Here is a 24,658-nt window from a genome sequence, read left to right on the forward strand (position 1 = left end):
TAGGGTTCAAGACCCTTTTGATGTAAAGGTAAATTTGGAATTGAGGGGTCGGTTTCCCTCAATATAACTTTGTTCTAGAAGCTACGGCTTCTTCCTTGAACTGCGAAATATTCTATTTTCCATCTGCTACGAGACGTAATTTGTAAAGGCTAGTATATGTCACTCGATGGATGGATGGCTGTCCGTCCGTCATTTAAATTTTCTGAAGGAATTTTCTGCGCATATACCGAGAATTATAATTTATATTCACTCTAGCTGCATACTTGAGCTGTATAAAAACAATTCCCCATGAGTAAAATATTACATAAAATTCTATATTTACCTTCTATTTCGAATTGCGTCTTTCGTAACAATATTGACAAATTATAGACAATATTATTTTTCTATTTTCCACAGTGAATTTAACTTTAAAGTTAAAAATTCTAGTGACCACTTTGAACAATACAAAGTTATTCTAACTTTCTAAATAAAAGTACTTCCACAATATTTTAACGATGCTTACCCCATGGAGATTAGTTTCTAAACAAAATAAGCAACGATTAAATGCATGAATATATCTGTATTATAGGTTAACATAATTATTTATTATATATTAACTACTTACTACTTTTTACTTAACTTCTCTGCAGCACCTCTTAACTCTGTTAATACTATTATTACACAACCAATAATTCACAAATAACAGACTTACTAAAAAAATAAAAATATATCCATTAACTGCACAACTCAGTTACAAGAAAAGACTATTCTTTTATATCCCTTCGCATTTCTGCTTGAATATGAATTTCTTCCTTGAACGTATGAATAATTAGGCTTCATACCTAATTTTTGAGCCAGAATATTCAGGAAGGAAAATTTAGCACAGCAAATAAAATAAAATAAAATAAAATAAAATAAAATAAAATAAAATAAAATAAAATAAAATAAAATAAAATAAAATAAAATAAAGGGATGTTACTGGTAAATAGCAGCATGTAGGAACAGACTTGAAATTCTCTATACTGTCTTAATTTTTTTAAATCGCTCTCAACTCTTTCTCACTTTTTATGTATGAGGGCCAGTCAAATTGGGTCACCTGCAGAAAGGTATACCATAGTAGAGCATTTCTTACCTGCCGTACACGTCGTCATCTGATGCGAACCGATCTTCACAGATGTCTTTCTTCAGCTCGAGCATGGGGCTACAATGAGTACAGTGCTATGAAGACACGTTGCAAAAACTGAGGCATGCCATAAAGTCAAATCACCCAGGTAAGCTATCAAACGGCTTTACACTTTTTCATGACGACGCCCGTCCCTATACTGCCAACTCTGTGAGGAATACCCTTCAGGGATTTGGGCGAGAAACTCTTCAAAGTCTCCTTACAACCAAGATCTCTCCTCAGCGATTGTTACATCTTTGGGGAGCTGAAGAAAGACGTTCTTCGATGTCGGTTTGCATGGATGCGTGTGGCTGGGTACAGATGTGGTTGCATCGGCAGCTCGCCAATTTTGTCAAAAATAGGATTGAATTTTTTCAATCAGTGGGATTAATAGTTCTCGTAATTACTTTTGAGGTATGAAATGTTTTACTATACCTTTTGTCAGGTGGTCCGTTTTCACTGTCCCTCATGTGTATGTTTTGTTGGGTTCCTTTGCTTTTGTTAACATATAGTGTTTGCTTTCCTATAGTTTCTTTATCCTCAGTTTATCTTCCTCTTGGAATCACGATTTTACCACTGAGTGTTTAATTCTAATATTAATCAACTAATCAATTAATCGATCAAAATATTCTCCATTTTCTAGATGTTGCATACTTGATGTTACAACAACTCGTGCAGATTTTCATTATTGATGGCATAGGCTGTGACTCTATTTAAGGATTTAAGTTAATTAATACGATTCCTCTATTCATTTTCCTCTCTCAGGAAACAGAATGTGATACCTACTGCTAACACTTGATACGGACAAACATTTTCTTGCCAAATGTTGAGTATTTCACTTGGACGAAAGAATAATTCAAATGCCTGTCCATTCAGATAGTGCCTTAATAATAGCCTACTATTTACTATGTCAGTACAGTACATATTATCCGCACACTTTATCTTGGTGCATTTACACCCTAGTGCTGAATCGGTCGACCTCGGCGATCTTCGAGATTCGTACTGGCAACCTTTGGAACACAAACTATGAATCGCTTAAGCATCGTTGTGCGACATCTGGCGTACACTTTACGTACTAGTACTGTTGTTGTTTACACAACAAAGCCAAAGTATAGAATTCATGCTAGGAACAAGATTCGCATCGAGAAATGTTTTATAATGTTATATAATGTGTATGTGACATAGTTGTTGGCTTAAGATAACGGTTTAGAAATTTCATATCGATCGATCATATTCTCGATTCAATTCAGATTTCATTTTCATTCAGTTGGCAGCACTATCGGAACCGGGACAGTTCCCTCCTTACTCCTCAGCTCCGTACACAAATGCACCAAGATAAAGTGTGTGGATAATACGTATATTTATACTTTAGACCAAAAACCACATGTAACAATTTAATTTGGTTAATCATTCACGAGGAGAGAAGCATATAGAGAGAAATCACAAGGACTACCATCATAATTTTAAAACAATTCAGTACTGATGTTCTGTGTAATTTTCCTCCTTATCCTGGAAAGAAACTCAGCAACTCATTAGAAGACTTAGAAGACAAAATACTATGTAATCGACATACTTTGTCCTTGTGGCAGCCTCCTCTTGGGGGAAGTTGTAATAATAATAATAATAATAATAATAATAATAATAATAATAATAATAATAATAATAATAATAATAATAATAATAATAATAATAATAATAATAATAATAATAATAATAATAATAATATGTTGAATATCGATAATTATTCCTTACTTATTCTGTGCTTACATTATATTTTCAGGAATAATTTATTTCAAAATGTAATTGGTAAAATATCTGAACGTCTCCTGTTATGGCCTTGGTATAGCTTGGACCCAAAATTCACCAGGAGTTTCGATAAGTCCAGGTATCTGGTTATTTATATCAGGGAGTGCCTTCCCATCAGGCATTTGAAAATTAAAATTCTGCATTATAGCGGCAAAGAAGAGGAATAAGTTATTGCGCGCAAAAGTTTCTCCTGCACAGAGTCGTTTGCCTTAAACAGATACCAAATTGTAGTCAGTAATATTATATTGTAATGATTATACACTGCATACAAATACAAGGAAGCGTATCATGATGCACTCTTCAACAGAAGTTGACCCCAGACAACGATAGCAACAGGAAAAATAGTACCAAGTCATCCATTTATGTCAGAAAGATCAGATTGTAGATGCTGGGTTGTTTTATGGAGTACGAAAGAGCTCTAGCAATGTTGTTTTATGCCTCTTAAGTTACAATTTATTTTAAAATGAATATGGAAGTAGTTTTCTGGCTTGTAGGCTGTGGTCTAAATGGTTTTCTGGCTCCCAACGTTTCACCGGAAACTGTGCCCGGCATTTTCAAGGGGTCGGCTCTCTCCGAAGGTCTGTAGTGGACGGAAGCAGTATTCTCTCAATATACTTCCGTGCTATGAAAATGAAAACCTTCAACCTGTTTTTCAGTCAATGACCAGGTCAGGGATGTAATGAATGAAGCATATATAGGCTGTTAGTACGATGGGGTCGCCACTCCCAAAGTGATGACTGATATATGCAATGAAATGAGAATGGAGAGTGTTGTTGGAATGAATGATGACAGGGAAAACCGGAGTACCCGGTGAAAAACCTGTCCCGCCTCCGCTTTGTCCAGCACAAATCTCACATGGAGTGACCGGGATTTGAACCACGGTATCCAGCGGTGAGAGGCCGACGCGCTGCCGTCTGAGCCACGGAGGCTCTTTCCGTGCTATATGTTATTTATTTTTAAGAGATTATCAGGTTTTGTACCACAGGATCTCTTTAACATGCCAGAAGCCAACTCATTTGAAGGGGCAAAGGCATGAGATTATCAGTTTGAAAGGCTTAATATTAGTACAAAGTCATATTACTTGCTGTATTGAGATATTCAGCAATATATCAGATATTATTGTACAAAACAATGAATACACTCCTCTGGAATATTCTGTAGTTGTCACTCCAGATCTCAAAGATAGCCAAAGCTGTCGTCCCAACTGATTTTACACATAATTAATGACTGATAAAAGTGTCCAGGTCCATGGCTAAATGATTAGCCTGCTGGCCTTTGGTAACAGGGCCCGGGTTCGATTCCCGGCAGGGTCGGTAATTTTAACCATAATTGGTTAATTTCGCTGGCACGGGGACTGGGTGTATGTGTCGTCTTCATCATAATTTCATCCTCATCACGACGCGCAGGTCGCCTACGGGAGTTAAATCAAAAGACCTGCATCTGGCGAGCCGAACTTGTGCTCTGAACACTCCCGGCACTAAAAGCCATACGCCATTTCATTTTTTACTGGTAAGAGTGGTGATTGAGCCGACATGGAAGCATGTTAACAGTAATATGTTGGTTTTTTTTGGAATTTGCTTTACGTCACACCGACACAGATATATCTTTTGGTGACGATGGGATAGGAAAGGACTAGGAGTGGAAAGAAAGCGGCGTAGCCTTAATTAAGATACAGCACCAGCATTTGCCTGGTGTGAAAATAGGAAATCACGGAAAATCATATTCAGGGCTGTCGACAGTGGGGTTCGAATCCACTATCTCCCGGATGCAAGCTCACGGCTGCGCGCCCCTAACCGCACGGCCAACTCGTCCGGTATATGGTAATTCAGGGAAATTCGAGTTGTTAGTGGATGGGGGTTTTCGTGCTTGAAAATTGACCACTGTATCTAGGCCATGACCGTATGCACACAAGGATACAATATGTACATCCTATACTGCATACAATGTTCTCAAGATGACAACCGATGGTGAGTGGAAATCATAGGGAATACCAGTCTCAGATCTGTTATCCGGTGTGTTGTCTAGGGGCCCTCCATAAAAAGATATTACAGTCATCTGTGTCCAAACAAATCATGGATTAATCGCTAAACATCATACATTACCTTTCATCACCTGTTCATGACATCACCACGTGCTACCACTACTACTTACAACAACAACAACTACTACTACTGTTACTCATGGGCGCCCGCAGGATATATTCCAGGGGGCACATTAACAATTTTCTTGAATATAAAAACCAATATAACGTCAGCAACATTAAATTATTTACAGAAATTTCTAGTTATAACAGATGCTAGATAACTGTCAGTAAGTTCAGTTTATGAAATAATCTGGTATGATATTAAACCAATTGAACATCAACCTTTTTAAAATTCCAGGGGGGAGGGGGAAGCGCCCCCCACCCTTGCTCCCCCTTGCGGGCGCCCATGTACTACTACTACTACTACTACTACTACTACTACAACAGAAAATGGCACAAGGAGAATCGTTAATGCAAGTATTACTTGCAAGACTCCTTGCGACTGTGTCTAACGATGCAACTCCATGTCTTTCGATATAGGACAGAAATGCCCTTGGGTTCATCCTTACCCACCGAATGCCGACGTGATTTCATTTGTTAATGATGACGGGCCCCTCAAAGTCTTCCAAGGATATGTAAGTTCCCTTCCACTCCCATTGGATCCAACATCGTTACTATGATATCAGAATAGTGAAGATAGATGTTCAAACTCTCCCAGTTGTTCATAGCTGTGTTGAATGCATTGTCAAAGTACATAGTGAATCACACTGCATTATGTGTCAGGGCCAATATGTAACGCTGAATTAATATTACTTACGGACACCGACGTATCAAAACTCGAAAAGGCCGCGAACGCTCAGGATAGCAGTATGGTTGGCCAGCCACGACGCGCACGGGTGTGGTTTGCGTACTAGAGAGAAACGAGGCTTGTGGCAGAGACAGAGGTTAGAGGAATTACCTAACTCAATCCCGCCAGCGGAAGAGCGAGGGATATTATGAGTGTTTGGATGTGCAGATTAAGCCAGTCAACTGTTGTTTGCGAGTGTAAAACAAAGAAGTGTTGTAATGTTTTCCAAATGTCTTTAGCTGAAAATATCTCATACTGGTGCTCTGACTAATTAATATTTACATTTTTATGGAGCGTGGGAACTGAAGCTTACTTGGCACAAAGGAGAAGGGAATGTTTGTTAGGGATCTCCCTCGTAGCGCGTCCCTCTTGGAACTTATAAAAAGGGTGTGAGTTGTGAAGATGGACACCGTTGAACTCTGAATGTACCGTATTGCTGTGCGTGTCGTCGGAACATATAAGAGAAGTGCCCGTGGACATTCGAGAGAGAATTTATTAGGCTCATCTTGCTTCAAACTAAGAATACGTATGGATGTAATAATGTTAAGTAGGTTATTTTGATCGAATAAATAAAAAGTGAGTGAACGGAATCGATCAGGGAACTGCAGTCGACAGTACCTCGTAATCAGGCCTCGGAGTGACTAAGTGTTTATATAGATGGACTGAGCTTCAACTAGCTTCACTGAAACATACCAGTATTTTCAACTGATATGTTTCAGTATTGGAAGTTATTCATTAAATTATCAACGTGCACTGATTCCAGTAATCGGTAACCCGACTTCACGACGATTAGATCGCCATATTGAAGTTGATCCTCCTACGATAGAAGATTCTCCAACAGAACGAGTCTAGCAAGCAGCGGACAACAACCATGGACCCCCGCCGAGAGTCGACCCGAGGGCCTGTGTCGACGGACGTCGCTAGTGTGGCAATGGCCTGTTAAGCATGCCAGGCGGTCTGGAAGGATGAGCGATGGTTTCATCACGACAGATCAGTTTTGAACACCATTTCTATCATGAATTAGAACAATATAGGATTCGAATTTTTTGAATGTTAGTTTAATCATGCCTTCAGGCAAGTCATTGAATACAGGTAAATAGGCTTAGGGTCATGCATGCATTAGTTCAGGGATATTAGCTTTGTACTAGGTAGGGTAACAGTTTAGCGAGTCGGATGTCTTGTCAGATAAAGTTATTCCTTTCTGTTTTATTTGAGAGAGTCTGAGGTGATATGGTCATCCAGAAAGTAAGGTCAGTTGAGCCTGATATGGTATCGAACTGGGAGGTCAGTACAGTGAGAGACAAACAACCTAAGAATAGGTGTGGATATCGCGATAAAATAAGGCATACAATTTTTCAGTTGCGCAGAATAAACTGTGGACGTTCAGTCCCCACCGTTGAATTAGAAAGGTTCTTCTGGGAAAATCTCGGCAGGTAACGCATGGCAAAAGACATGAATCGAACTTGGGTCTGCAAGGTAAGACATGTGATTTATTGAGTAATAGTTCCGGATAGCCCGAAGACAAGATCCTGCAGATAGTCCTATCCGATATTGAATTACGAGTCTGGGGAGAAATTGTACCAAATCAATGAGAGGTTTTGTTACGAGATATATGAGCGCCGTGGCCATTCGCACTATTGAGATGTTTCCCCGAGTGGGGAGATAAGAATGTAGCCAGCTGAGGGTGTGTTCCCATATGATCGGCTGGGCGAAGGCTCGTTTAAATCATGTGTTACATTACAGCTATGCAGCGACCTTCCCCGAGTAAAGAGGATTCAGCAGCGAAAAGGAATGTTTTGTTTGGGATGTAGAAAGACGGACGACCATGTGAACCGCCCATCTCTGCAGCAGGTTAATGAACATCAGGTAAGCTATTTTTTTTTTGCTAGGGGCTTTACGTCGCACCGACACAGATAGGTCTTATGGCGACGATGGGATAGGAAAGGCCTAGGAGTTGGAAGGAAGCGGTCGTGGCCTTAATTAAGGTACAGCCCCAGCATTTGCCTGGTGTGAAAATGGGAAACCACGGAAAACCATCTTCAGGGCTGCCGATAGTGGGCATCAGGTAAGCAGCCGACTGGAATGACGAGTATGTATTTTATCTCAATAAGACAAATGGTTATTTATATTTTTATTTCAGGTATATGTGTGTGCCATATTGTGTTGCCCATGTATCTTGCATTGTTATTTGTCGTTCGTTGTAATTTTTGCAAGGGGAGAGCTCGGAGGCTTGTTTTGGGATGTGAGGGCTCAGTCCCCATTCTTGATTATGAGAGCGGGCTCATATTTAACTTCAGTGTTTATTTTGGGGGTAGTATAGTGGTCCGAAGCCAGTGTGTGGTGTTTTAGTTTCCCTAACGATTGGGAGTTATATTAGTGAAAATAATGTGCGAATCTTATATTCCTAATCTCATGTAGTTGAACGTTTTAAAATGACGACATCTACAGCGTTCAAACTTATTCGTTCAATAAAATCATGCCATGTTAATTATTCACGGTTCCAAGAATGTTAACGACTTTCACATGATTCGGGCAGAGACCCGCAACTTTAAAGGCTATTTTGTTAAAAATTTGTGTTTCTGATTTTGATTATTGTTTTTGATATTTTTTGGGAAAATTTTACATTTATTTTATGTTTTTGAAAGATTAAACTTTTCCATCCCTCATCTCTGGATTCTCATTCACGTATAGTTGTTAGTATCCGTCCTACTTCAACTTTAGGTATTTGTTAGACCCATTTTACGGACAGATCGTCGCTCTACGTCTACAGACTGACCAGCCAGGCGAAAGAGAGGACGTCAGGTAAGGTACAATAGAGCGCTCAACTGATCTCTACTCCGCAATATTACTTATAAACTGTTATTACTCGGCCATTCTCTTTTCTCGTTTCAAGGCTGTTTGGTCTGGTGGTGTACCTCATGAAGATATCACAGTCCAACATCAATAACTGAGATGTACATTTATGATGATGCGGTATGCGAACAGTGAGAGTGACTACGTAATTCATTGCGGTTGCACAAATATTTATTTTAAAAAGAACTCTTAAGTTGCAGCACATGGAGGAGAAGCATATTTCCGTAATTATCAATAGGTACGATGAGTACAGATTTCCTAAAATTAGGGGGATATTTGTATGGTTGAAAAGTTTTAATGTGGCTATTTAGCTCATGGCTCCAATGGCCAATCCAGTATAAGCATTTCGGGAACTTCAACCAATCAACATCCGTCTTTTGACACTATTTTATCGCACCTACCCACGCTTGTTTTTATATAAATTCATCAAAAACACTGAAACATCTTTGAAACATCTTCAGTAATGTGTCTGACCAATAACCGCTCAATCAGCACGACGTAACTGTATTATTCTGATAGAGCCGGCATGTTGGAAGACTGCGGCCGAAAGTGTATAAATGCAGAAATAAAACATCACATTTCCGTGATGAAAGTTTTTTTCTCTCTATAGGTTAGGAATATTTATGTACTTGATTTGTTTTTATATTTATGCTCCTTCTTTATCATTACTTTTTAAATTTTCTTGTTATTCGCTCGAAATAAATACAGTTCGAACACAAGATTCTCTCTAGGTAACATCTGGAAGTTTCGTTACATTACTACAGAGAAGTTCGGCTCCATGGCTAAATGGTTAGCGTGCTGTCCTTTGGTCACAGGGGTCCCGAGTTCGATTACCGGCAGGGTCGGGAATTTTAACCATAATTGGTTAATTTCTCTGGCACGGGGGCTGGATGTATTGTCTTCATCATCATTTCATCCTCATCACGACACGCAGATCGCCTACGGGCGTCAAATGGAAAGACCCGCACCTGGTGAACCGAACATGTCCTCGGACACTCCCGGCAATAAAAGCCGTACGCCATTTAATTTCACTACAGAGAAGATATTTGGAGATTTGCCAATGTCCTTGTTATTTAAGGCTATGCATTACATTGATAAAATGTGTTATTGTTTAGACTGTTCATGCTTCAAATGACGTTATAAAATGAAAAAAGTTCCTTTAGTGAAGAACTCTATTAAAGACTCATTCAAGACGGTGACTTTAACCTGGTAATAAAGGCAGGGTGAAAGAACTCTTTATACAGTAGAATAATAAATATAAATGCATCGCATACCAGCTCCAAATGGCAGGGTTAAGTCCTTCTTCTTCAGGAAACCATTTTCATCCAGAAACCTTTCCGGACGAAAAGCCTCAGGGTCGCCCCAGAACTCTTTACTCATGTGCATGCTCCATAAGTGTGTTATCATTACGGTATTCTGTCAACAGATAATTGAACATTATTTCCTGTGCTATGCATTATAATATAGGGGAAAATCTGGAATTTTCTTAATTCGAAGGCATCGAAGTTAAGATGGGTCCAAGAGGGTGAGAAATATCTGCGAAAGACAGGCATTCCGGAAGATAAGCTCAATGTCCAGAATAGTTTCAAGAGTGGCTTTATGGTGGAACCAGAATCTAGAAGACGGAGAGGACCTTTACCAGAAAAGCGAAAAAGGCACTGATTGATGGGCTCAAGAGATACTGGCAGGACTTCAAAGCCGGCAAACGAACAATATCTTCTACACACTGCAGATGAGATTGGTTGTTAACACTTAGTCCATAGAAGCTTAATTCGAATGTTATAATAAAATGGTGTTAAACAAGGTAGAGTTATCTTATTCTTAAGGAAATATAACCGACAAAGGTATAACAGAATTTGTAGCACCAAGAAGATAATAATTACTGAGTTTTATTCTATTGTATATAAATTGTGTTCAATGCAAAATAACAAATTCAAATCCTTCTGAGTTTATATTAATAAAAATTAACTAGTACCAAACTTGGAGACATTTCTGAATTCTTTGTGGCATGATGTAAAGTGAGACCTGTGGAATTTCATTTAATGGCGGTATTTCTTCTTCCATCTGGCTCCTTAGATGGATAGTCAGTATATTGGCCTTCCGTTCAGAGGGCCTCGGTTTCGATTCCCGGCCCGATCGGGGACTTTAACTGCGTATGGTTAATTCCCTCATCTCGGAAACTGTGTGTTTGTATTCGTCTTAATACATATCTACCGCAACACACCACATAAATACGCAATAGTGAATACCAGTGGCGGTTTCTGGTATAGCGCAATGGAGCAATGAACCTCCAGTTTATAACAAATTTTATTCAAATACTTAATATTCATAACTCCCTTGTCAATCTCGACACTCTTGCTTAGCCCACCTATCCGTAGTATACTCATACTGGCTTTCAATTCATGTGAACTGCGCACGTTCCGTGGCTGGATACTTGTCTGGAATGAACCCCCTTGGAAGGAAATCTCTCCGTCCCTACCTGGGCGAAGGGAGTAGCGAAGTGCGGGCGGACATCGGTCGGCACATAGACAAGACCAGGATATCGCAGAAACAAATATCCGTGGTTTACGCATGCGCAATATGCCACTCTTAGTCGTGTTGTCGGGGGGGGGGGGGGGGGTGTGTTGGGGCAAGGTCTGTCTAGACTGACCTTGTGTTGGGGTAAGTATGTGCCTGCCATCTGTTGCCCCTACAGGAATTCAACTACGTAGCAGAAAATAGTGCACATAATTAGCGCTAGTGTTGAAGAGCATCATTACTGCCAGCAGTCACATTAAACTGCCAAATTCCAATTGATGTCTTTTCCCAAATACATCAATATTTACTAAACATCTGTTCATTTGCCTTCTTTGGAATAATTACTTTTTTGAGAGAAAATTAACTTAAAAATCACCGAGGCAAAGAGTAGCGGGAATGTAATACCAAAGAAAACGCTAATTGCCTAGCCACAGGAGTTCTTAAAATTAAGGTACCAACATTGCGAACATACATCCCTAAAGTTTACTCTGTTTTTCAAGTGTGATGCTAGTGTTTACAACAGTTGCAATAGTTATCATAATTCGTAATATTATTGTACGCTGTGCAAGCGTGTGAGTGTTTTTCTGCACAGTTGCGCCGTTCAGAAACTTAATTTTTAGGACATAAAGAAGTTACAATATTTTCTCCGTGTGTGTATTTTTGTGCACTGTAGCTACGCCCGTAATTTTTGTTCCCGGGAAAGGTAAGGAGCTACATAATGAGTTTGAACAGTGATATGATACTTAAGAAGACAAACTTTTCTTCTCTCTCTCTCTCTCTCTCTTGAGCGTAAACTTAAGATTAAGATTAAGGATGTCGGACGCCCAATGTCTGATCTTGATATAACGAGGCATCCTAAAAATAAAAGTAATGAAATCGTGCGTAAATTCAGAATGGATTTATACCGTATAAAAGAATCGAGTGGATCTGTGGGTGCGAAATTACTAACATGTTGATTTGTTTTCCTTTTTTATGATTCATGAGTGATGAAAGCAAAGGGACTTGGACCAAAGTCGGAGTGATAGATATAGGATATTTTTTCAAAAAAAAAAAAAAAAAAAAAAAAAAAAAAAAAAAAAAAAAAACAGAAGTTCTAAATCTCTTATGCTTGCCCAGTTACAATTCGATCTCCTGGGAAGACACGATAACCGTCAGTAATTTGACTGTGCTTACAAGCAGTCTGTGGAAAGAGACAACGACCAAATACGGAAAATTCGTTATGTGCTGTGTAAAGATCTGTGGCGCGTTTGGGATGGCATTGCGTGGGCATGACGAAACAAGTGAATAATCGAATCCTGGCATATTTCGAGGCCTCGTCAATTTTAGTTCTGAAATTGACGTTGCATTAAGAGACCATCTGTCCAAATCTACTGTTTTCAAAGGCACCTCGAAAGCCATTCAGAATGATTTGCTTTCGTGCATGTATGAAACCTGTCGTGAGAAAAAAGATCACCACAGCGCACTTCATTTCGGTAATCGCAGATGAGACCACCGATATATCAACTACAGCACAATTTGTTATCATTCTTCCCAACGGTAAGCCAGTTGAAAGATTCTGGGGTTTCCTCTACCCTCTAGTCATGATGCTAAGACAATAGCAGTGTGTTTAAAATTTTCTTTGAGCGAAGTTGTGGATAATAGAGATAAGTTGATTTCACAAGGTTACGATGGAGCAAATGTAATGAGTGGTCACCATTCAGGGTGCAAGTTCTCATCAGGGAAGATTTTAGGCATGCACATTATGTGCACCGTTATGCCCATTCTCTGAACTTAGTCATGGCACAGGTGACAGGGGGGAGGGGAGATATTGAGGGGGGATTTTTCCTTCTGTTGAACCCCCAGTGACGAAAGTCACGCGCCGCCACTGGTGAATACATCTCTTCACGTAGTGTTGTAGTCAGGTAGGGTATCCACCCATAAAACTGGCCAAATCAACTCAAAGTGTTGACCTAAAATAACTGGGAGAAAAGAGAGGCCGAAGAAGAAGGTGATCATTCTTCCTCCGCGTTTCATGAATGCTCAATCAGCCGTTTAGGGATTTTTAGTCTTAAAATAACTCAAGCAATGAATAACAGTTTTTTTTTTAAATTTATAGAATCATGAAAGCCCTGGAAAGAACTGTGTCATAAGGACGGAAATCCTTCTGCTGTATGCATCATCTTCGTCCTTTACATATACTACAAGATGTAGCTTCTATCGGACATTGTACAGGGCATTGTCTCTGCTCAACCTACAGCTATATTAAAAGGCCACAAAGCAGTTACGGAACGTTAATAGTCAGTGAGGTTATAAAAATCAAGCTTTTATACGATATCCGAAATAAAATTGCAGAGGAATTCGAATGATATTGATATTCAGGGGTTGAAACGTATTTGTCCTCACATGTAGACATACAAAATAAACCGACGTTCTGCTTTCTAAAGAAGAAATTAATGGAAATAATAATAATAATAATAATAATAATAATAATAATAATAATAATAATAATAATAATAATAATAATAATAATAATAATAATAATAATAATGTTAACTTTTAAGCAAGTCCCACTAACTACTTTCACAGATTTTAGGAGACCAACGTGCCTGAAATTTGTCCTACGGGAGTTCTTCCACGTACCATGAGGCTGACGTATCTGAGCACCTTCAAATACCACCGGATGAGCCAGGATCGAACTCACCAACTTGAATTCAGAAGGCCAACGCTCTATTGTTTGAGCTATTCAGACCAGCTAATAATAATAATAATAATAATATAATAATAATAATAATAATAATAATAATAATAATAATAATAATAATAACTGCACTATTTCCTCGTTTTAGTTTCATATTTTCAAGTTCATATACCAGACAGACTTTCATTGAGTTCCCTTCAGTTACTGAAGCTGTCAAGCTCCATGGCTAAATGGTTAGCATGCTGGCCTTTGGTTAATGTGTCCTGAGTCGATTCGGCGCCGTCTCGGGGATTTAAACATTCATAGGTTAATTCCTCTAGCTTGGGGTCTGGGTGTTTGTGCCATCTTCAACATAAGATTTCATCTTAGATAGTTCCATTCTCACACAAGCGCAAGTCGCATATAGGACATCAGCTCGAAAGACTTATACCAGACCTCTAAGGAGGACATACATCATCTTCATTATTATTATTATTATTATTATTATTATTATTATTATTATTATTATTATTATTATCATCGAGCAAGTAGCCGCGCGGTTTGAGTCACGTAGCTATCAGCTTGTGTTCGGGCATAGTGGTTCGAATCCCACTGTCGGCAGCTCTGAAGATGGTTTTCCGTGGTTTCTCATTTTCACACCAGGCAAATACTGGGGCTGTACCTTAATTAAGCCCTCGGTCGCTGCCTTCTCACTCTTTAGCCCTTTCCTATCTTATCGTCGCCATAAGATCTATGTGTGTCGGTGCGACGTAAAGCAGATTGTAAAACATATATTCATTTTATTATTATTATTATTATTATTTTTTGCTAGACTCTACTCAGTTGACCTCCCGAGGCTGAGTGGACCCCGTTCCAGCCCTCGTACCACCTTTCAAATTTCGTGGCAGAGCCGGGAATCGAACCCGGGCCTCCGGGGGTGGCAGCTAATCACGCTAACCACTACACCACAGAGGCGGTAGTGTAATAGTATCACATTTAATATATTTAATTAAAAATATTGTCAATGGCTCTGGAGTTACAGCTCTCCATCTTTGAAATCATACATGATATTAGTCAATTAGAACAGAGTTCCGAAGTTGCGTACAGACTTTGACACATTATCATATGTATTCGCATTCCAAGGCATTGAGGATTATCATAGAGCTTGCATTGTGTAGGATTACTTACGTGATCGTCCGACTCGTTGGCTGAATGGTCAGCGTACTGACCTTCGGTTCAGAGGGTCCCGGGTTCGATTCCAGGCCGGGTCGGGAATTTTAACCTTCATTGGTTAATTTCAATGGCCCGGGGATGGGTGTTTTGTGCTGTCCCCAACATCCCTGCAACTCATACACCACACATAACACTATTCTTCACCACATTACCACGCAGTTACCTATACATGGAAGATGCCAACCACCCTCATCGGAGGGTCTGCCTTACAAGGGCTGCACTCGGCTAGAAATAGCCACACGAAATTAAATTAAACTTTTGATTCAAACTTTTGAAAACCATCGTATAAATGTAATCGCATTTCTCACAGAAGACGGTGTAGGAAAATTAGAATATTTTTTCTCAGAACTTGCTATTTTCTTAATAGATTACTCACCTTAGGAACGAAGTAGCCTTTGAGATAGGTATCCTTTATTGCTCTGTGTGGGACAGAGATTGGAGTGAGCGTTGTTCTTCTCATAGCTTCCCTCAGTGTGGCTTCAGTGTAGGGCAAACTACAACGAAACAAATAATGGTAATTTTATTAAACGGAATACAGAAAGAAACAAAGAGGATAATAAAGTACACGATGGCTATGGGAGTAGTGACTCTGTTATACAAGATGCCAGGTAATTGAGTTTAACTCTGTAATGGTGGAAAAAGGGAAGGAAAGTCTGATCAGTGACTCATGATTATGGGTCAGTGATTTTAAGCATTCATTAATAAGGAAGTAAACAAGAAGGATCAGACAGAAGGAAAGAATGGAAGAGAAACAACATAATAGCACAGACCAATACTAGAGTTTCGATAAAGTGCAATATTTAATTTGAAAAAGTGATACCGGGACTTCCGGGAGAATGCATCATTATTGTGTAATAATATGAGGACTGTCCCGGCCCCACCGTATAGAGGTAGCGTGCCTGCCTCTTACGCGCAAGACCCGGGTTCGATCCCCGCCAGGCGAGGGATTTTTACCTGGATCTGAGGGCTGGCTCAAGGTCTACTCAGCCTACGTGATTACAATTGAGGTTCTCTCTGACAGTGAGATAGGTGCCCCGATATAGAAATCCAAGAATAACGGCCGAGAGGCTCGTCGTGTTGACCACGCAACACCTCGTAATCTGCAGGCCTTCGGGTTGAGCAGCGGTCGCTTGGTAGGCTATGGCCCTTCGGGGCTGTTGCACTATTGGAATGGGGCGGGGGTTACATGAGGACTGTCAAGGGAATAATGCGCCTTGTTACTCATCTCACATAAAACCAATTTCATTCAAATTTCGAATATATCACATTATTATCGTACCATATCACTTGAATAACTTACCTAACTTGAACTGGATTCTTATCTAGTCACCCAGGGTCTGAATCTCAACCAATGCATCGGGATTCTTGAAATGAATAGTCACGTCATTGTGTTTCGGTTTCCACGTTAAATTGGAGGTCTGCTGCTATGCTCACGATATCAACAGCCATGTAAAACCAAACACGTGTTTACTTAACTTGAGTTAAATTTTGAAAAACTGTGCTTAATATCTATATTACACGCTCTATGCACAACGTCACCTTTCATAGCCATGTTTCAGTTCAGCTGCAGCTACTTCAGCATTTTGGACATGGGGACCGTTCTGTTCAGTGACCTTATAATACAAAGTGCTTTAATGGAATTCATGTTAATTTCATTTCTTCATAATATATACTGTATTAGCATTTGTTTTAACAGATTATGCGCCCAGAAAGACACAGTATTCAAGCGTCAAATAATTTCCTTTGTATGATAGGAACCGTGAGTCTAACCTCTTTGATTTTACGAATGAATATACTTGCTTTTTAATGCTGGTTCGAACGTGATACTCGATGGTTGACGAACCTACCTTCGAAATAAATTGCAAAATTCATTATATAACACTTCCAACCATGGATATTTCAGACATGTGCTATGTTAAATGTTAATGGAATTTATGATGTGATTACTGCCGTGCGTGTGATACCTGAGGATGCCAATGGCGCATGGGGAAACGATGGGTGAGAGACAATGTTTAAGACATTATTTTGATGTAATCATCTATAAAATATTCACAACTCGAATCTTTCAATACATGCTTAGCAGTAAATATACGGGATTCAGATGAAGTTCATTTCGGTTCACGAACACACGTCAACTAAGAATAAATTGTTATGTAGCGCAGCGCCTGTATAGGAATAGTTCAGGTGTATTGTATATCTTATTTACACAAGAACATCATTTGTCCGGCCCTCATTAATCCGGATCTCCGGTTTATCCGGATCGAAAATAATAAACATTTATTTTTACTTGAACAGTACTTCTTTTACGGCGTCGACTCTTCTTGAATGTCTTTTCCGCCAAGGATAGTTAAGGACAGGAATTGCACGTAATTCGGCCACGGTCTATCAAAGCTACCGTCCCGGTGTTCGCCTGGAACTGAGAATGGGAAACCGTCGAAAACCATTCCCAGGACGGCCGAGGTGGGATTCGAACCCACGCTCTTCTGAATGCAACGCACTATTAATTCACAGCTAATTCGAAAATGAAACCAGCGCTCCATCAGAAGAAACAACGAGTCATGAAGAGGCAACAATGCAGCCAGACAAACTGATAGCCTATTTAGAATCCTTGACTGAAACCACACCGGGAGAACTGTTGTTAGTAAAACGTCTTCGTGATCGTGTTGGGCGCAAACACTATACAAATGTAAAACAGAAGAACTCACATTATTTTAGTGCAGAAAACAGACTCTTAAATGTACAAAGTGTTCTGATATTCTTTTGTAGAATTGAAAACAGGTATTACTGTACAACTTATGTTAATAGATTATATAACATGTACTGTATTTGTTTCTTAGTTTTTTGCAGATTATCCGGATTTTCGAGAATTCCGATCAGTTCCGGTCCCACTTAATCCGGATAAACAAGGTTCTTGTGTACTTCCTGGCCATGTACTTGATACTCGTAAGATCGTGGAGATTCCCACTTAATCAGAGTTGGTTAAGTATTATGTCAACACTTCGCTGTTTTTTCTTCTTTTTTTCTCTCGGGCATTCTGCATTCTCGCCCCAATCAACTGGCTTTATCAACTGTTGTACTTGGTACCCATCACACTATGAACTGGTCTTTGTAACTCGGGTGAAAATGAAGGGATGGTAGTGCGATTGACAATAGGTAATCAATACCGTGTTCTAGGTAGCAGGTACTACTTTCTCCGTTACACACGGTTGGCTATCAAGGGAGAACGGAGCAGCAGACGAGCTTCATATATACACTGACGATACACGGAAATAATGCTAACATAAGAAAATCGTTTGTCCACATTATTATTATTATTATTATTATTATTATTATTATCATTTGAAGTATGGATCAAGCGGAACGAACAAGATAGAGATTATAGAGTATAACACGGCAAGGGAAAAAGGAAAACATAGCATTAGACAATATTTCCTACACACATTTATTTTCAGTATGTTTACAGACAGAGGTTTTGGAACATTTGTCATATTTATGTCAGGACAATACCGTTTATATAACTTGTTTACTTATTCTTCTGAAAGGAAAATACATTTCATACTTTTTTCTTTTGGCGTGCTGAACTACAGTATCTTCCATGGTGAATAAAATCTTGTGTACCGACTGGGCTTGAACGTGGTGTGACGATATCTGTTGTTGACTATGACTGACTGACAAAATCAATTTACTGCAACTTTGACAAGGCCGTCAATGACAATACCCCCTATCCTCCTGCCGTTGCGTAGCAACCCAATAGAACCTTAGCCTACGAAGGCGATTGCTGCCCATCCAGATGTGTGTGGCACCATGCTATACACTTGAGTGATACCGAGGTGTGCTAATTGCCTCGTTGCTCTTCTGGGCATGTAGCTTGCAATATCATGCAGTTTCATTGTTATCTACACAGTTAAGTCTAGATTGGAATACGTCTGAACTCAGTATAGGATAGCTGTGCCCAGTCAAGATAAGTACAGGGCTAATATTTTTAGGATTATTATATTTTTGAGAACAGATGAGATTTCAGTGCGGTATAATCTGATTTCATCCTACCAGATTATATATTATGATCCCCAAAACGTGATAATAAATGCATAGACTAGTATAAAATCTTAGTCACAATCAAAAGTAACATATTCATTTCATTTTTAATGAAAGAAAGGCATCAAATTTCTCTCACACTTTTAACCACGCGTGGTTTTCACTGGTGAGTACAAGTTTTGCACGAATTAAATCGTATTCTTCTAGCGTCTATTTAAATACCTTTGTTATCAGTTTGGAATTCGTAGTCGATATTTTTTGATGCCTGACTCCCTGATTATTAATAGTGCATGTCAGTCTTCTTCCTCATGATAATTTACAACACATCAAATATATTTTCTGACTTTAGTGGAATTAAATGGGAACGTAGAGCAGGAGAAAATGAAATTGAAATTACAGCAAGGTAAAAAAACAAACCTAGGTCTGTCATCCAACGTTGGTAACTTGTTCCTTCCAACAACTGAGTCCAGTTCCATTTGCACCTTTCTACATACCTCAGGATAGTGCATCATGTATATAATTACTTGTGTAATAGTTGTCGAGAGAGCTGTAGCCGCAGGAAAAAAGAAGTCTATTGCTATTAAAAGGAGCTGATCATCTGAAACAATAATAATAAAAATACACAATGCATGACAAACAAAACAGCAATCAAATGGATGACAGTTGAGAGAGAAAGGATTCAGAAAGTGGAGAAATTCAAATATACTATTTGAGGGAGTGGATAGACAATAACATGTCAGAAAGAGAGACACTGTTATCGAGAATTAACAAGATGAACTTGGCATATAAATTAACTATGAACACTTACAACAAGAAGAATACCTCGATCAATGCAAAACTCTGACACTACCAGACAGCGATCCGCCCGAAGGTTTTGTATGCAGCTGAAAGTTTGAACCTGATAAAAAAACAAAAAAAAAAACAAAAACAGGATTGGTCAAGAAGTTGGAACAAGTGGAGAGAAAGATTCTGAGAAAGATATTGGAAACCCAAGGAACAGAGGATGCATCATACGGAAAGAAAGGAAACTAAGAATTATATCTCAAGATGGAAAATATCTCAAGATACTATCCGGAAGAGGAGAGCCATGTTATTCGGACATACCTACAGAATGAACCCGGGAAGGGAGATGAAGAAGGACCTGGAAGAAATGAGAATACAGGGAACGGAAATCAGCAACAGGGATGCTTACAAGTCGAGGATTAAGGCCACGAAAGGGTTTCAAAGAAAGATAAATCCCGTAACCAAGCGCCATGTACAAAAGAAAGGAGGAGATTGCAGAGTGAAAGGATGAAGGATTACTGGACGAGGATTAAAGCCCAGAAATAGATGAAGCTTTAATTCGAATTAACGTGGTCCATAGGCGGCCAAAACGAAAGAATAATAATAATATTGATAATAATAATAATAACACAAGGTACTCTCAAAAGCCCTTCAGACCAGACTTGTGGAGCAAATAAATCACCGACTTGGTGAATACGAAGGTGGTTTCATGAAGGGAAGATCATACACTGAGCAGATATGGAGTTTGAAAAGAGTCATGGACAGGAAAGGCGTCTTCGTAGATTTACAGAAAGCGTATGATTCAGTCGGCCGCCAAGTGTTAATTGACATCTTGAGTGAATTTGGAGTGGATGACTAAATGACAGAAATTATAAAACAGACCTTAACCCAACCCGTTCTAAATCATAATTCATGGGTGAATTCTCCAAGGAGTTTGATATTAAAACACAGGCAAGGCGATGGACTATCACCGACTCTCTTTAATTGTGTGTTGAAGAAGGTTATCTGTGCATGGGAAAAATAACTTAACAAGAAGAGTTTACTGAACCAAGTACACACTGGAGGTTGTCCGCTAAATGGTTGGCGTGCTGGTCTTTGGCCCATGGGGTCCCGGGTTCGATTTCCATTGATCGAACATTCATTGGTTAATACCGATGGCTCGGCGGCTGAATGTGTGTGCCGTCTTTATCATTAGAATTCATCATACATAGGGTCCCATCCTCATAGACGTGCAGGTCATCTATACTGCGTCAACTGCATCAGGTCTTTTCGGAGGCCGCACGCCATTAAAATATAAAATAAAAATGGATGGTCAAAGAACGGTGTCAAGATCAACTGTCTAGATTTTGCTGATGATTTAACGATCCTTTCTAGAATCAACAGATGCAGGTGTAGAAGAGATAAATCGTTTGAAACAAGTAGCAGACTAGACTGGATTTAAGATTTCCTTTGAAAAAAAAAGTACTTGACTAACATCCCCGAAGTTCCACAACAACTAAAGACAAGGTATGGTAAGATTGAAAGAGTTAACAGCTTCGAATATCTCGGTGAGATTTTGCACGTGGGATCCAATGAAAGGAAAGCTAACAACAGTAGGAGAGATAGGATGACCGCAGCGTTCCGCAGTACTCACAACCTGTACAAGAAGAAAGCAATTTCAATGCAAGCTACACTCAGACATTACAATACGGTGATCACACCTGAATGTATCTATAGAAGTGAATGCCTCCGAGTTAATGGAAAGGCTGGTCTGAGAGAAGAAGGAAGATCCTTCGAAAGATAATGGGCCCAAAGATCGTGGCTGGACAATACAGGTTGCGAGGAAGAGAGGAACTCTCAGAAAACTGAACGGCTGATGGAATCCATCAAGAAGCGACGACTCAAGTTGTATGGCCACCTATTTAGAATGGATGACAAGCGGTTGACTAAGAACATTTTTACCACACCCGATAATAGACCTAATACCTGTAATAAGTGGTTCAGGGAGGTCAGGAAGGATCTGGAAAAAAGAGGACTAAATCGTAAAGACATTGCTAACAGAACCAAGTACCGACACCAGATCAATAACTTCGAGGGCTTTCGTAAAGAATACCAGCAGAACAGAGGGTGGGTAGAGGAAAGGAGACAGGCTGCCAGACAAAGACGAAGAATGCAACGATACTGGACTTCAAAGAAGGCTTCTGAAAATATGTATCAGTTGCTTATTGTGGTCTCTAACAGCCGTGAACGTATAAAATACTCGTAATAATAATAATAATAATAATAATAATAATAATAATAAAACAAGGATCTGTATGTAACTTATTGGTGACTAGTAAACCTACATCCGAAACTGTCTAAAATTCATCTTTGTCTGAAATTGTTTATTTCAGAAGTCTGATAAATGCTTACTACTTGACATTACTTAGTTCAAACAGACAAAGTAGAAAGAAGAAATGTTGATTCGAAACATCAACAAATCTGCATTCAACTCTAGAAATTCACGTGCAGACATATTCATTTCTTAACTTTCCATTAAGGTATTTGGAGGGGTTGAAATGAAAAATTTAGAGAACAGAAACGATTATTGCCTCACTGTATTTGAAAACATCATGCAGAATAATATAAACGCATGTACTCGTATATGAAGAGATTGGAAGATCCTCAACTGTAGAAATACGTTAAATAGCATGCTTGTATTATTCTGATATTCACCTCCCGTTATCCTAGTACTGTACTCTTATTTTGTGTTAAGTAATCTCAGCATGGATTCGATAATCGATAACCTGCGTACATTCATTAGCAAATTGGAGACACATAACAGATAATAGCAATTAGTACCGTACTGATAAATGTCTGTTTTTCTTGTGTTTTCTTTTTACTAGCGGTTAAAAATCGTACTCGTATAGGTTTTCGGTGACGGTGGGATAAGAAAGGGCTTGGAAACAGGGAAGCGACCGTCGTCTTAATTAATTTTCATATCTGTTTTATTACATCTTATCTTATAACATTTCTTTGTCAAAGCGATTATTTGTTGCTTCGTTAACTGTTAGCAAGTTCATTTTTAATATTGAACGATGATACAGTAACATGTTTCACGAAACAGAACGGCTATGATCATTTTTCACGAAATGAAACGATGCCACCTACTTAAAAAAAAAAAAAAAAAAAATAGACCGAATGAAGAAGTACACACGTGATGATTTGAAACAACTGATTCGGTTCAACCCCTAGATATTGTCCTTAGTTACAATGTTAAGTTTTCCTTTGTCTTCTTTCCCGTGTTATCTCAGTTTAAGGGTCGGCAACAGCGATGTGTCCTCTCCTTCTGCCTGTCCTTTGAATTCTCCTCCCGTAGTCTCTTCACCTTCAGATCATCAGAGATTCTGTCACTCTATTTCAGCTTGTCTTCCTCTTGATCCTTGATGATTTTCATTCCCTCTCACAAAGGAACAGTTTTTACTGAAAAATCAACCTAGCGAAAACGAAAATGAGTCTGGATGGCTCCAGTGGCCACAGAAATACCCGGGATAAGCTGAGGAATGTTAGTTTTATTTGACGTACAAAGGGATCTCCGGAATTACCCCACAAGGGGACTTAAAATTTAGGTCCAAAATAGTACCTATATATTCGGGACCCGACTGTGCATTTTGAAGGCAACTTGACCCAATCGAAGGAAAACGACTACGACTGGGAGACCGTAACCAGCTGACGGTGCACAATTGTAGCCAGAAATTATATTCATACTCTAGTGTAGAACGGTTTGAGTTGACGGCTGGCGCTCGTGAAACAATTTGACGTTTCTTCGTGACCATGTGCTTGCAATCATTCGTATGGTAATTCAACGTAGCCTTTGATTAAGAGCTGTTTTTTACAACTTCATGTCTACGTCTCAATTCTTCTGAGATATCATTTTTTCGAAACATATCACTGTCTGTCTTACTGTATTTTATAAACACTTTCTCACTTTTTGTTTTTACTCTAGTTCAGCTCTATATATTTACTGAGAAAACCAACTACTTTCCAGACATTCTGGATTGCCACAAGGACAAACTTTAACTACGTCAAAAAATTACATTAAATTTTAATAATTAATAACACAATATACAATCTATAGCATTAAATATTGGGAAATACAAAACAAAATTAAAGAACATTACGTTTAGGGCATTAAAGAGAATTACTGTGAATGAAAATGAGAATCCACGGTCTGTTTCCAGCCATTCGACCGGGTCAGGAATGGAATGATTGAAGCCCCATCTAGCGGCGAGGATAGGAAATGTGCCGACTGCCGAAGCCTGTCGCACTCCTCTGGGGCAATGATAAATGACTGACAGATGGCACGAAATGTTAACGGAGAATATTTCTGGAATGAAAGATGACAGGGAAAACCGGGGTACCCGGAGAAAACCTGTCCCGCCTCCGCTTTGTCCAGCACAAACCTCACATGGAATGACCAGGATTTGAACCACGGTATCCAGCGGTGAGAGGTCGGCGCGTTGCCGCCTGAGCCACGGAGGCTTCTAACTACTGTGAATACAGATGTGATTTTAAAATTGATAAAAATCCTCGTAACGTGGCGATTACCGAGAGATTGATTCTGGACTTCTGTAAGTCGAATCTGTTCCAGAAATTCATACAATTCCTACTTATAGCGCCATGTGCCCCTACCATTAAACCCAGCACTTCGACTGAACATCGGTACGAGAGTACTCCGAATAAGGAGATAAAGGTTAAGTTAAGAAAAAATTCGGTATATGAATCTATACGTGTAAATCTCTTCTA

The 24,658-nt window shown here is 39.2% G+C and overlaps 1 protein-coding gene across 1 annotated transcript in view; it reads right to left on the reverse strand.

The window, feature by feature from the left end:
* Nucleotides 1-288: 288 nt before the first annotated feature.
* LOC136864627 (probable cytochrome P450 304a1) overlaps nt 289-24,658 on the reverse strand; it is an 86,763-nt gene continuing 62,393 nt past the window's right edge. Inside the window, exons 5-8 of the mRNA XM_068226082.1 lie at nt 19,529-19,709; nt 15,453-15,570; nt 9,945-10,086; nt 289-3,155 (exon numbers count right to left, since the gene is read on the reverse strand). Coding sequence (XP_068082183.1) covers nt 2,971-3,155; nt 9,945-10,086; nt 15,453-15,570; nt 19,529-19,709 — 626 coding nt within the window. The 3' untranslated portion in view covers nt 289-2,970. The remainder of the gene's footprint in view (nt 3,156-9,944; nt 10,087-15,452; nt 15,571-19,528; nt 19,710-24,658) is intronic.

This window comes from Anabrus simplex, chromosome 1 (assembly GCF_040414725.1).
Source record: "Anabrus simplex isolate iqAnaSimp1 chromosome 1, ASM4041472v1, whole genome shotgun sequence".
Lineage (NCBI taxonomy): Eukaryota > Metazoa > Arthropoda > Insecta > Orthoptera > Tettigoniidae > Anabrus > Anabrus simplex.